At 41.7% G+C, this 12,715-nt stretch overlaps 1 protein-coding gene across 1 annotated transcript; it reads right to left on the bottom strand.

The window, feature by feature from the left end:
- Window positions 1-950: 950 nt before the first annotated feature.
- LOC131259863 (transcription factor Sox-19a-like) lies at window positions 951-9,744 on the bottom strand. The gene is made up of 2 exons (XM_058261470.1): window positions 9,524-9,744; window positions 951-1,377 (listed from the first exon to the last, which is right to left on the bottom strand). Exons 1-2 carry the CDS (start codon window positions 9,742-9,744, stop codon window positions 951-953), a joined length of 648 nt encoding a protein of 215 aa, XP_058117453.1.
- Between the last annotated feature and the right edge of the window lie 2,971 nt (window positions 9,745-12,715).

The raw sequence follows: 12,715 nt of genomic DNA, 5'->3' as shown, positions 1-12,715 counted from the left end.
ATTTTTGGAATCTTAATGTTCCTCTCATGGATTGATGATGGATTGATAGTACTTTGTGTAGAATTTTCCATTCCTGGTTATTGATAAGGTGGTTTAGAAATGCAGAAACATTTACTCAATTCTGGAGGTTAGTTGAAAAATCAGTAGTCAAGCAATCAAATCAAATCAACCTTCAAGTACTGAAGCGTTCTTTCTATAATGTTTTATTCAAACCTTTAAGGGTCTTGTATTTGCTAATGTATATTTTTAACTTCTCGATCTTGAAATACTGTTTATCTACGAACGTTTTTCCAAAAAAAAAAAAAAATAATACCTTCGTCCGTAGTTAAAACAAAAATTTGAACCTCCTGCGTATTACCATTACCATCTTTGATGAACAGTCCGCACTATAATTCGTGAAAAGGAACTAGTAACTTTACTTTCTATGCTAGGTTATAGGCCGTGGAGCATAGAATAACGTGGCTTATTAAACTTGAATTTCCGTATACTTTCTTTTTATGCAATAAAGTAAATTGATACATAAGGAACGAAATTAAAATCTACTGAGGAACCAAAGAAGTTAAGTCAATTAAAATACATAACGCAGAATGACATGATGCTGAATAGCACTGCAAAGAAGTTAATTCACTGAATACTTAGAACTCAATTGGCATATTAATACTATTGTTTTATGTACAAATTCAGATCCAAGTCGAAATGTTCGACAGGCATCAATAAGGGATTTCTATTTCGTCTTCAAGGATACACTTACATTTATCCATGATAAGAACTGGTTGCCTTTATCCACGTGGCGTGGGAAACTACCTCCATCACGAGAATTGATGAAAGGAAAACGATTTGCGAAGAAAGTGGTGGGAGGGAGAATGTTGGGTGGTTGAGAGAAGTGCGTACGTGCAGTTGGCAAAGATTGACTAAACGTTATGCTCGGCGCTGTAGCGCAGTGGCGTAGGTCAGATGACATTGCTGGACTGTATGGGTGACGGGGGTGGAATGGGCGATGGTGGGGAGGTTTTGGGCGGTTTGATGTAGGGCAGCGGTAGGGCAGCGTGCGGCGGCACTCCGTACGCGGACGGGACGACAGTGGACAGCAGATGCGGCCCGTACAGGTTCCAGAACGCCTTCTGGTGCAGATCGTAGGCGAAGTGATAGGACGGGAAGATGCCGGGCGGCAGGCCGACGGGCGTGGTCAGCTGGGTGGGACTGAAGGACGGTTTGCCGACCGGTGAGTGGGATTGCGGGGTCGTTTCTTTCGCCGAAGATGATCCATTTCCGTTCGAGAGTCCGCCCGAACCGTTCGGCGTCGGCGACTTGACCAGCGGTTTCGGTTTCCTCCGTGGCCGGTATTTGTAGTCGGGATGTTCTTTCATGTGCAGGGCTCTGGAGAGGAGAAGAAAATAATCAGAAGACAAAAATAAGAACACACTCTCAGAAGTGGTATGAAAAAGTAGATAAAACATCAACCATATCTCTTTTGGGTGATCCGTTCGAAGTTGAATCAGTTGCTACGCCTTTTACGGTTACTTCGGTTTATCCGCCGTTGAGCATTGATCTAATGCTTCCACCGATAGGCACACCTATGGCAAGGGTGTTTTAAAGCATGCTACATTGTATTTATAACGACAACTTATCAACCACGGCCTAGCAAATATGCCGACATTGGAACCTCTCTAAATACTCCGCTGTTGCCGCGTGGCTCCGCGAACCCGAACGTTCGATTTTCTATTTCGGTCCGTTAGTGTTGTTTCGAAATCGATAATTTTATGTTTGCTCTTCATATCGCGCATCGAGTTCGGAGAATTCGATGATCCTCGCTATCCGCGGGTGAAAGAGAACAGGGAATCATTGTTTGGTGGACATTGATAAGGAAAAGTTTATGGGTCCCTAGTAGCATGCGAGTTCCGGGAACTTCTTAAATTTTATGAAACTATTTTAAAAGGTGCTATTTGCTCGAAAAACGCACACCGAAAACGACTTCACACATTAAAAAGGACTTTTTATTATGCTCTGTTGTTAAAAAAAGGTTTATAACTGTTGTATTGGTATTAATATGATGGTAAGGACTATGAATTCTTCAATAGTATTAAACTTTTTAAGTTTTTATAATATTAAACTCTTTCACACTCGGGCAAGAAAAATGTTTTCGTACTGCTGTGTTGTTCTGTAAGTGAAGTTCTGAAGCTGTGATCATATTTTGATCCAAGTTTTTGATCGAATTTTTTTCTCTTTTATTGATGAAAAAACACAATCATCTAAATAATTTGGTACTTGGTAGTTTTTAACATACAATGAAAGGTTTTACAGAGTATGGATTCGGATTGTAAAACAAAATACAAGACTTTAACCATCAATGTAATTGAATGAGCTTCCTACAAAGCCGCTTACAATAATTCTGGTTTTGTCCGATGGTGTTAATCGATATGATTCATAATCTCATTCTCATTTCTGCCTTCACAAGTGACACACATTCGTAAAAATGGAATGTAACATGTAACATCAATTGCTTCGTATTCTCAGCCAGTCAATCGAGCTGTAAATTCAATCCATTCAGTCCCATAATCCGATAAAATAATCAAATAAATGTACTTCTTCCGAACCACCAGAATCCACAAGATTCGAGCAACGGACCATCATCGTTCATTTTTATTACCAGCTCAGTAAATGCTCACTACTCGCACCAGTTGTCGACGGATGCTTCGAAAACAATCACCCTCGACGGCAAGCCACCCTGTGAACGAGCCGTGGATAACAATGCGTAACAATTGCTCCATTAATTGCACGCGCGAAATGAAATAAAGCGTAGTGAAATTGAAATAATACACCCACCGCGTCTGCTTCCGTTCGCAAAATCGAATGATACAAGGACGGCTCCGTGGGCTCGTGGCACCAACATCGAAGTCTTCCGAGAACAGTACGGAAAAGGAATAAAGCGACCTGGTTTTATTTATCCTTTTTTCCCTCTCCCCAAAGAAACCCTATCCTCGCACACGTGAAACGCCCACGAAAAATTCACATCCCAGCTGCGGGAAATATTGGGACTTGGGGGGATGCGTTTGGAGGCGGACGCTACAAAGTGAGCAGGATTATGACGCCAGCCCGGGCGAGGTACACAATCCAACATTCGTCACTGTGGCCGCCCTCGCCACAATGGGAAAATTAATTTGATCCTGTTTTTCATTATTTCATCGAGCGTACCGTTTGTCCGCTCATTATGTTTCCTTTTGTCACGCTTGGAATACAGTTTCTTTTTACTTCTTTTGTGGCGTAATTTTTACATATAAAGTGCGTAAATCGTAAATTTTAAATTGATTGTGTTCTTAATAGGATATTTTCATCTTGAAGCGTGCGTTATAAATTGATGTGCGATGTGCGTTGGGACATCGATTTTTGATAGGGAAATTTTGTTGCAATTTTTCATTCATTAATATCATGATGTTATTTGTTTTTTTAAGGTTAAAAAACAAAGGAAAAATCGCTCTAATTTCTATCATATCGCAACAGATGAAATGTTTCTCCTTAACATCGGTGACTTTGTATTGCTTCTAGTAAAACCGTCTCACTTCTTCCATCGAGTGACCTAAAGGTGTCGATTCCGCATGAAGTATTTGCCCTCGACCCTCGACTTCTGTCCGGAACACTTACAGCCGTAGATCCTATTATTTGGCTTGTAGAATGAAAGAAAAACAAAGTGAGTAGGGAAGGGAACGCGTGCCGAGGCAAATGCAAACGGAAGTATCCGCTCCGGGATCTTTGAGCGTTTTCATTCCTCCCAGAAAGAAAAACTGAGGCACCTTGTGGCTCAGCTATCTGTTTATGGGCAATGTGCCAACAATGTGCGTCTGATAAGCGGATTGTTTCGCTGCCATTTGGCCGCGTTCGTTTGGCCTTGCCATTTCTATGTCGCGCCCTTTGGTTTTGGGTTGACTGCTATTCGCCAACCGGTCTCGAGGCTGAATCCTGAAGCCAACCGGAAGAGACGCTGTTTTTCAGCGGATTCGTGTCTGTTATCGGTCGTGACACTGGAGGTCGGGTCTATCAGTAAGTGTCATCTTTATTGTAACAACAAAAAAGTTCACCTGCTTTGAAACATTAGACCACGTGGGACGAATTTTCTTTTGTAAAACTCGACAGGCTAGCAAATTTCCGCAAACAACCATTCCTTACGGAAGTTGAATATGAATTTCTATATTCCAAATTGAATCATGTTAAAGGTTATAAACCCAACTTTTATGTAAGCACAATATTTGAATTACCATTAGCATTATATAAGGTACGAATTTTAGTTTTTGGTAGTTTAAACAAGTTTGTGAAGACAGAGCTTATAATATTAGATACATTTCAGTGATTTTAGTCGTAGTTTTTTACAATCATATTTATTGTGTAATAAATTTGTATTCTACTATTCCTTTTGGTTATCGAGGATAAAACCGGCAAATCCAATTATGTTTTTCAAAAACTGTTTTGTTTATAACCGTATTGTAAAATAAACATATAGCAGTATGAAATAATTTGAAAAAGAATGGAGATTGCGCAACACGTAATAAAACATTCTCTTTATGTGAGTTAAGAAAAAACATCATGAGCATGGAGAAGAAAACCTAAGTAAGGAATAAACCACATCCCTAACTGGATGCTGGCTTATGTTAACAACATAATTATGTGTTTACTTTTTTTCCTAGCTTCGGTCACGCCGAGATTGCTGGCAGCCAAACGAGCAGCCGTTGTTCGATTCCTTTTCATTCCCAAACCGATGCTTGGTTTTATGTTCTGCTTTCAACTGTTTCAAATGCGCTCAAGCGATTCCCGACATCCCGTACAATCGGGCCATAGTTTCCACCAAAATGGCCTAAACAAATTCAAACACCACGGCCACTTCACTGCCGTGCGGTTAAGTGCGGTTAAGGTTGAAGGTTTTCCTCTCATTCTTCTACCTATACAATGGCCGCATTTTGTGTTGAGAAGAAAGTCTTTCACATCGGCAGGATGCTGCTGCGCAGACCGTCTTGTCCGCTTGATGATTTTCCAGTGGCTTCTGGGAACCATTAAGCGGGGTGGGAAGGTAAAACGAGCTCCAAAATTCGAGCCGCACTAAAGTGACAAAAAATGCAAACGAGGAGGAAAAACGTCAACAAGGATCGTGGCTGAACCACGCAAAACATGAGCCCGAAATTAGTTTCTTGTAACATGAAGCCCTCGAGAAACGATAACGCGCGAGACCACGTCCTGCAAGCATGTGGTCGCTAGCCTCCGCACCTCTCTGCCCAGTGTGTGCCTCCTCCTGCACCGGATCGGATTGTTCTTTTCCGTTGTTCTTCACGTCGCTCCGTGGCCTTCGTTCGTCGCGTTGTAATTTACTCGCCACTTGCAGCGCAAGGATAATAGCCATAGTTCACTCGAGGACTTCCTTCCAGCGTCGGTCGATCCTTGGGACCGGGATCGGGGACGAAAAACTAATAAATTTGTCTGTATTATTTCTCCCAGGGTTTTCCTGCTGTTCCGCCTGCCGGACGCGGCGGTCCCGAGCGATCTTAAGGAGTCCAGATGTTTGGTTTGCCATCCTTCGGTTGAGACAGCGGAATTGTTTATTTGCTCCAGCACCATGAGTGTCTTTTATCTGTTACTGTTTTTCTTCAACACACACCCCGGGCCGCGAGGGTAAAGCTGCGCGGTGTGGAGGAACAGTGGCAGCACAATCGAGTGATTGTAGGAAAAACCGTGGAAAAACGAACCAAAAACTTCCGTTGGTTGCTCGGTGTAGTGGAGTATGCGTTCAACATTTTCGCCTTCGCCCAGAAGTGTGGGTTAAAACAATCGACAATTTTAGGGATATCATGAAAGCGTCATCGTTTTCCCTTCCACCCTTGATAGACTGTTTCGTTCTGTATACAGACGCAGAGTAGAACACTACCATTCGGTTCATCATACTGCTCCATTTTGCCCGCTGCCCGATTGTTAGCCACATTGTGTCTTCGGGTTTTTGGGGTGATGTATCGCAACAATAGGCTTAAAATTTAAATGCAGCAGCAACCCAAAGTGCACACGCACTCGATAAAACATTTAAGCCGAAAACAATAGGACGCCCAAACGCAAACAGGACCGGCACGCCACGTCCCTTCGCCAATGCACGCCATGGCTTCGTGGCCATCGTTCAGAGGTGCGATCGTTCATTCGTTAGTTCGACCCTCGATCGAACGGGCAAAAAGGGCAGCAATTGCGGCCCGTTTTCAGGAATCGTTTGTTTGGAGCCCAGGTCTGCTTCACTTCGGCGAGAGTGCATCGTCGATGATGGAATGTCACTTTCGTCCTGTTGCAATGTGCAAGGTTTCCGATGCATTGGCACACAACACAATGGTCGTGTTAACACTTATTCATAACAAATAATGAATCCTTTCAGCAGGATGACAATGAACCACCCTTTACCGTGTCATCAGTGAACGGGGTGTGTTTCCATTCAAATGAAAATCGGCAAGGAATCACCGGGACCGGTGATTAACAAACGAACGGAACGTTTTTAACCGAGTCACTACAATCTTCCATACGGGAAATTGCACCCGAATGAAAGGAACACACAAGCAGCAGAAGAATGTGCAGTATACTTAGAGCTCGAGATGCATCGAAGAGTGTCTTCTTGTGTGCGATACATGCGTCAATTAATAATGCAAACAGATGTTCACCGCCTAACGAGACACTGTTGGCGTAGTTCACCGAGCAAAAGGACATTTGCCGGAAGCTTTGCGGAAAGTAATTAAGTCGTTTGGTGCTCTTAATTAAGACTCGTATCCGCCCCGGAAAGGATGTATTTCTCTGGACATCCGCAACGGATCCGGACGATGGCCGGAAGGTTTATGATTTGCTGTATGATCTTTGGTTTACTCTGTAGAAAAGTATGATTCAGCAGTCGGGAGTCGGTAACTGAGATTCACAATTACGTACAATTTTGAAAATAAACAACTAAAAGAAGAAAGATTAAGGAAGATTTACCATAGATAAACGAATTGAACATACTAAACAGTATGTACAATATTCAATTGATATCTATTGCTACAGTTCTATGGAAATCTGAAAATTGTGGAATCTTTGTCAAATTAAAATGTTCAATCTTTCCAGGTTTGTGAATCTCAAAAGATTCTTGCCTGTCCAAATAGTTTGCATCTTTCCAAATTAATATAAACCATAAACCGTAGTCCAGTAAAGTAAAGATAATGTAAAGAAAAGAATTATGTCATTAATATAAACACTTTTTCTGAGTTAGTTTATTTCATGATAATTCTCTCATTTTTTCTAATATGATCCGACAAAATACGATTGTCCACATACTAACAACTGTTGAATCATAATAAAATGCGCAAAATAAAAATCAAACAAATGATTAAACAAGTTAATTAAATTGATTTCCATATTGGAGTGCGCGCTTTAGTTGAAATAAATCCATCAGCACGGGTTGAATATTCGACACAACAGATGCGAAAGTGTCATTTGTCACGTCATGTTTTGGGTAAATAAAATCGTCAACTTCAAGTTCAACCTGAAATCAACTCAAAGGCGCACTTGTCCAGCCCTTCACTGCAGTGCCCTACTGTTTTCAATCATTGTTTAGCTCGCAAACATGCAAAATATTGTCCATAACGGTAGAATACTTTCCAAGTCAGCGGGAAGCATGTTCACGCAACCAATTGAAACTGTCATCCCGTTGTGGCATGGTCGTAAATATTTTTAAAACAACATCACACCGCATATGTCAAACAGGCCCACATTTCCGTTGCGCTGCGTTCGGAAACGATTTATTTATTCTTCTGCTTTACTCTCTTCTTGTGCGAGAGAACTGTTGTCCTTTTGATGAAACTTCAAAGTTGTGGATATACACGGCTAAAGAATATTATTCACACATGTGTTGTTTTAGCTGCCTTCGTATCCCTGCCTTTATGTATCCCAGAATGAACCTAAATGTTCGTTTGAAAGAATATGTTCGATAAGTGAAATTTATAAATTATAAGTTTATAAGCTTATGTAAAATTTTACTTTGAAACAATACCTTAACGACTTTTTACATCTCGGAGGTTAAGCTTCCAAACCTACGGCAACTGTATTATGCTCATCTTATATATGCGCTACTAAGACACTTGTATTTGTAGATTTAATATGTAGGTTACCGTTTTTACGTTCATCTTAGCCGTCCTTCAATCGTTTTCACTCGAGCGGTTCAGCTTACAGCTGAAACAGTCCTCGTTCGCAAACATCTGTTGTTTGTCGACAAAATCTGGCTTCGAGCCACAGTGGGAATGGGAGCACGGGATATGCAAATCATTATTGGAAAACAATTGTGCAATTGTTTTTAATTTCCATGTATTGCATCACCGAAAAGCTCCTCCTCGAGGTAATGATATTAAATTTGTGCTTCCAGCAGGAATTGGAAACAATCACCTTTTTATGAACAGATTGTTTGTTTATCTAAAACAACCCGTTTTCTGTATCTGTGTGAATATAGGACTGATCTGATTCCCTAAATTGTGCAATTAAAAGAAGTATTTTCCCGTTCAACAACCAAACATGTTTTCTTATTTTAAAAAGTAACTTTTTTATGAACAGAATGTTTGTTTTCCTAAAACAAAACGTTTTCTGTATCGAATGTAGGTCTGATCTGATTCCTCAAATTGCGCAAGCATGTTTTCTTATACGTATCGTCCCGCGGACAACTCTATAGAAATTTTTAAACTTCTTTGGCGAATGGTTTATTTTGAAAAGCTTTTTAATAATTGTAATATTCTTACTGCATTACTGTTCTTTAACAATTACACTTATATGATTTTGTTAAAAAAATATATGTTTTAATCAATTTAAATTTTTGGTTGCCCAAAATTTGTCATGTTTTGTTAATTTTTACATGTTCCACATATTTCTAGGAAGAATAATGGTATTTGAGAACGCATTGACAAACAATCAAAATCAAAAATTACTCTGATGATAATTTACTCTGAGACAAAGCCGACTTTTTGGTCGTTATCGTATGACTGGGCTTTTTTCTCGGAAACAACTTATCTTTTTCACATGCTTAATATCACAATTATTAAGGAGGTATAATTGCTTCGCCATAGCTTACGGAAGCCTTACGCGCCCCTAATACCACATCCTTATTTGGAACCAATGTAGCTACATATTTATGATGATCGATAACAAAGCCGAACACAAAACGTGACAGTGGGCTTCGTCTTATCGGCCGCGTGAAGAAAACCTCCCCGCCATTGCCAATTGTGGACCGTTGTTCGAAGCTAATCGAAGGCGTGACTCAGGCGATCGGATCACCTGTTTCCCCCCGGAATCGTGTTGCGCAAGATTGGCGCGATATTTACGAGCATCCGAGCATGATTGGCAGCTCAGGGCAATAATTACTTCAATCGCTTCCGAATGCGTCCACTCACGATGATGAAGCGGGATGATGACGACCTACTCGCGGTGCGTAACGCACACAAGCCGTCGGGGCCGAAGGTGTCAGTGACAGAGTGAGCGATGCTGGCGACCTTGGACCTACCTTAACCGTTTGGCTTCGTCGATGAAGGGCCGCTTTTCGCCCTCGGTCAGCAGCTTCCACTGGGCGCCGAGGTTCTTCGAGATCTCCGAGTTGTGCATCTTCGGATTGTCCTGGGCCATTTTGCGCCGCTGACCGCGCGACCACACCATGAACGCGTTCATCGGCCGCTTTATGTGTTCGCCGGCCGACGAGCTGTGGTTTTTGGTCGTGGTCATGTCCATCTTGGGCGCCGAGATTTGGCTCTTCTTCACAGGCAGAAGACACTTGCACACGGTTTGGTGGGTATTTCTTTAGCTCACTGACTCACTGTTTCCGACCCGCTTGCTGCTTGTTCACCTGCACACGAACCGGTACTAGGTTATCAGAACGTCACCAGAATCAGGTCTTATCACACGATGTGTCTTACGATTGTATGCGAGACGTTGCGTTTTAAGAATTGCTCGTTTCTTCCCACAAACACAGTGTCGCTTCACACGCTCCACATGAAAAGAAGGCTTTTGTGTTTTGTTTTATGCTACCGTTGGGCTCGTTTTGAAGATGCCTTCCGATGTACTGGCCATTGTTTTATTGTGTAACCTCGTTTCGTGCATTATAAACAACAAAAAACTCAACCTGTCACACATCACATCAAATCACTCAAATTGTGCAATCAAATTTCTTCGTCACACACTTTCAGATACAATTTCGTTAACCGTTTTGTTGTCACTTGCCAAAAAAGAGGAAACTGCCGGAAAAATCGAATGTCACGAAACCGAGTGTAGCTACTCCGCGAACGGTTCGCGCGCCTCGACGTCCACGGGCTGATTGTGGCGAGATTCCGATGTTTTCACGCCGGGTTCTAAGCGCATAATGGCCCCTATCATAATCTGTTTCACTGTTGATATTTTGATAAAAACCTTTCGTTGGCGTGTTGCTGGTGATGGTGCTGCCGAGGGGGAAGTGTAGCGCTTTGCGCCCCCGACTCGCGAGTGTGTGTGTGTCTGTTTACGAGCTCGGCACGACCGCGACGCGCAGGACACGGTGGAGCAGCAGAAACAAAATGCTCTGTCCGGAGAAACACACGCTGTGCAAACAACAACAACAGGCGGCAGCGTTGGAACAAGGGTGCGTTTTAGGAGACGGGGGTGGAGTACTGGAGGACCGGACCCTTGTTGTGCGCACACACTTTCCAACAGGGTGAGCGAGTAGGAGAGCAACAGTGCACCCTCTTTTCACGCTACGCACACATGCGCCTGCGTTTCGTTGTGTTGAGGAAGAGTGATTGCACGCGGAATCACAGCAACCTTGGGTAGCGCGCGCGCGAATGAGACAGAAAAACGGGAAATGAAACAGCATGCTTTTAAGAAAAAGACAGTGCAAGTTATGACACAATCTGGCTTTAAGCGTGAAAGGGAAGACCGTGTCTGTAAGGAGGAACACAAACCATGCCAAGGATAACAAGCGAGCACGGAGCAGTGATTGTTCGCCTCACAAAGGACACGAGAAAGAAAATGATAAATGTATGTGTGAACTGAAATTTTTATTTTATGTTTTCAGTGCATAGTGATCGTTCAGCAAGTTTTTTTTTTAAATTTAATTTGTTGTTAGGATTACATTTTCATGATCTCTTGAGCAGTCACTACTTTGTGCCAACTTTGTTTTTATATTCGCAAATTCATTCTGCATACTGAACTTCATTATCACTACTTCAAGTCATGCTTATAACTTTTATTGTTTTCTAGTTTATTACACATGTCTGTCTAGTTTATTTTCAACTATAAACGATTGTTGCTATTTAGCTACTAATTTATTTATGTGTTGTTAAATTATAACCATACTTGGAATTTAATTTGCAGTTAATTTTGCTCCCCTATTATTTCAGGAGGGTGAAAGAAAAGCTAGTTTCTTTGACAATTGTTTAAAAAAATTTCCATATTACGGAATTTTTTATGACTTTCGACCCTGCATTTTCTTATCTTACAGTTTGGTGCAACGGTTCCGGAATTCCATCGTCGGTTAATTTGCCCCTTCGATAGTGTTGGTGGTGGATTCGATCGCAAGCATAAACATTGTTGTGTTCTTCAGTACGTGTGAAAATACGTTGAGCAGACACTCGGCATCCCGATTCGGATTTATTTCCATATTTGTATGCATGCTGAATCTCTTTCGCTTTTTCCTTCCATTTTCTCACTTCCTTGGAGCGTTTGAAAATGGACCATTTTTGATATCCATTACGTCTTGTTTTTTTTTGTTTCCGTTCCACACGCTTTGTTCTCCCACTCAGACACAGGGACTACCGGGGATGGTTTTTCTTTCGGGGAAAATTCCAATACGAAGCAGTCTTGCGCACAAAGCAACAAGCACGTGGAAAATGTGCTATCAAGGAAGTTATGTGCTATCGTTGAAAGAAGCGCGAAACATTGGTCTGTGGTTTGTTTTCACGTGGTCGGTTATCAGTGTACATTCCGTGGAGTTGTGGACAACACATACACACACACATACATAATTTATTTCTTTCGATATCCATTTTTCCGATTCGGGTTGAATGGACACGCCGTGTCTTTTCTCTGCTTTAATTCATACGATACGACCGTGCCGGTTGCGTCGTCATTTGTTTAGGATTTGTTTATATTTCTTTCTCTTCACTTTTGCCTAATATCCTATGCTCTAATATTCACCGACTCTTTAGCTTCCTTCCAGATGGAGGTGATAGTTTTTTTTTCCTCATCCACTCTTTCGGCCTCTTGTCATTCGATTCTTTCGGGTGTACAAGACTTTTCTGCTCTATATCCATTCACTCACGAGACATTATTATGAGCCGCACTGTGTTTATCAAAAAGTAAACTCTGGCCCTACACACTGTTGGGTTCTGTTTTTGTGTGTGAAGTTTTCACTTTTCTTCCCAACAACGGAAAGCTTTTCACATTTTTTTTCCCCAATTTATCGATGTTTCTGCTCCGTGTCGAATCGCTGTTGTACAATGTTTTTTGTCGGTAGCGTCAGTCGGAAGGTTTCGTAATTGTACAAACAATCGATAACTTATCCACATTTCTTATGCCGCCCGCTTCATCATCCATGGTCGTAAAATTTTCAATCGAAAAAATTCCATCACAGAGAATTGTTCAAATCGTTGCTCGATACCCTGTTAAATGCCTTCGTCTTAAAATTTTGGCTCGTAAGAAAACGGGAACAGCATAAGAAAGTAGCGATGGG

Source organism: Anopheles coustani, chromosome 3, assembly GCF_943734705.1.
Source record: "Anopheles coustani chromosome 3, idAnoCousDA_361_x.2, whole genome shotgun sequence".
NCBI lineage: Eukaryota > Metazoa > Arthropoda > Insecta > Diptera > Culicidae > Anopheles > Anopheles coustani.
Note: the sequence above shows the minus strand (reverse complement) of the source record. Positions and strands in the feature narration are given on the sequence as shown.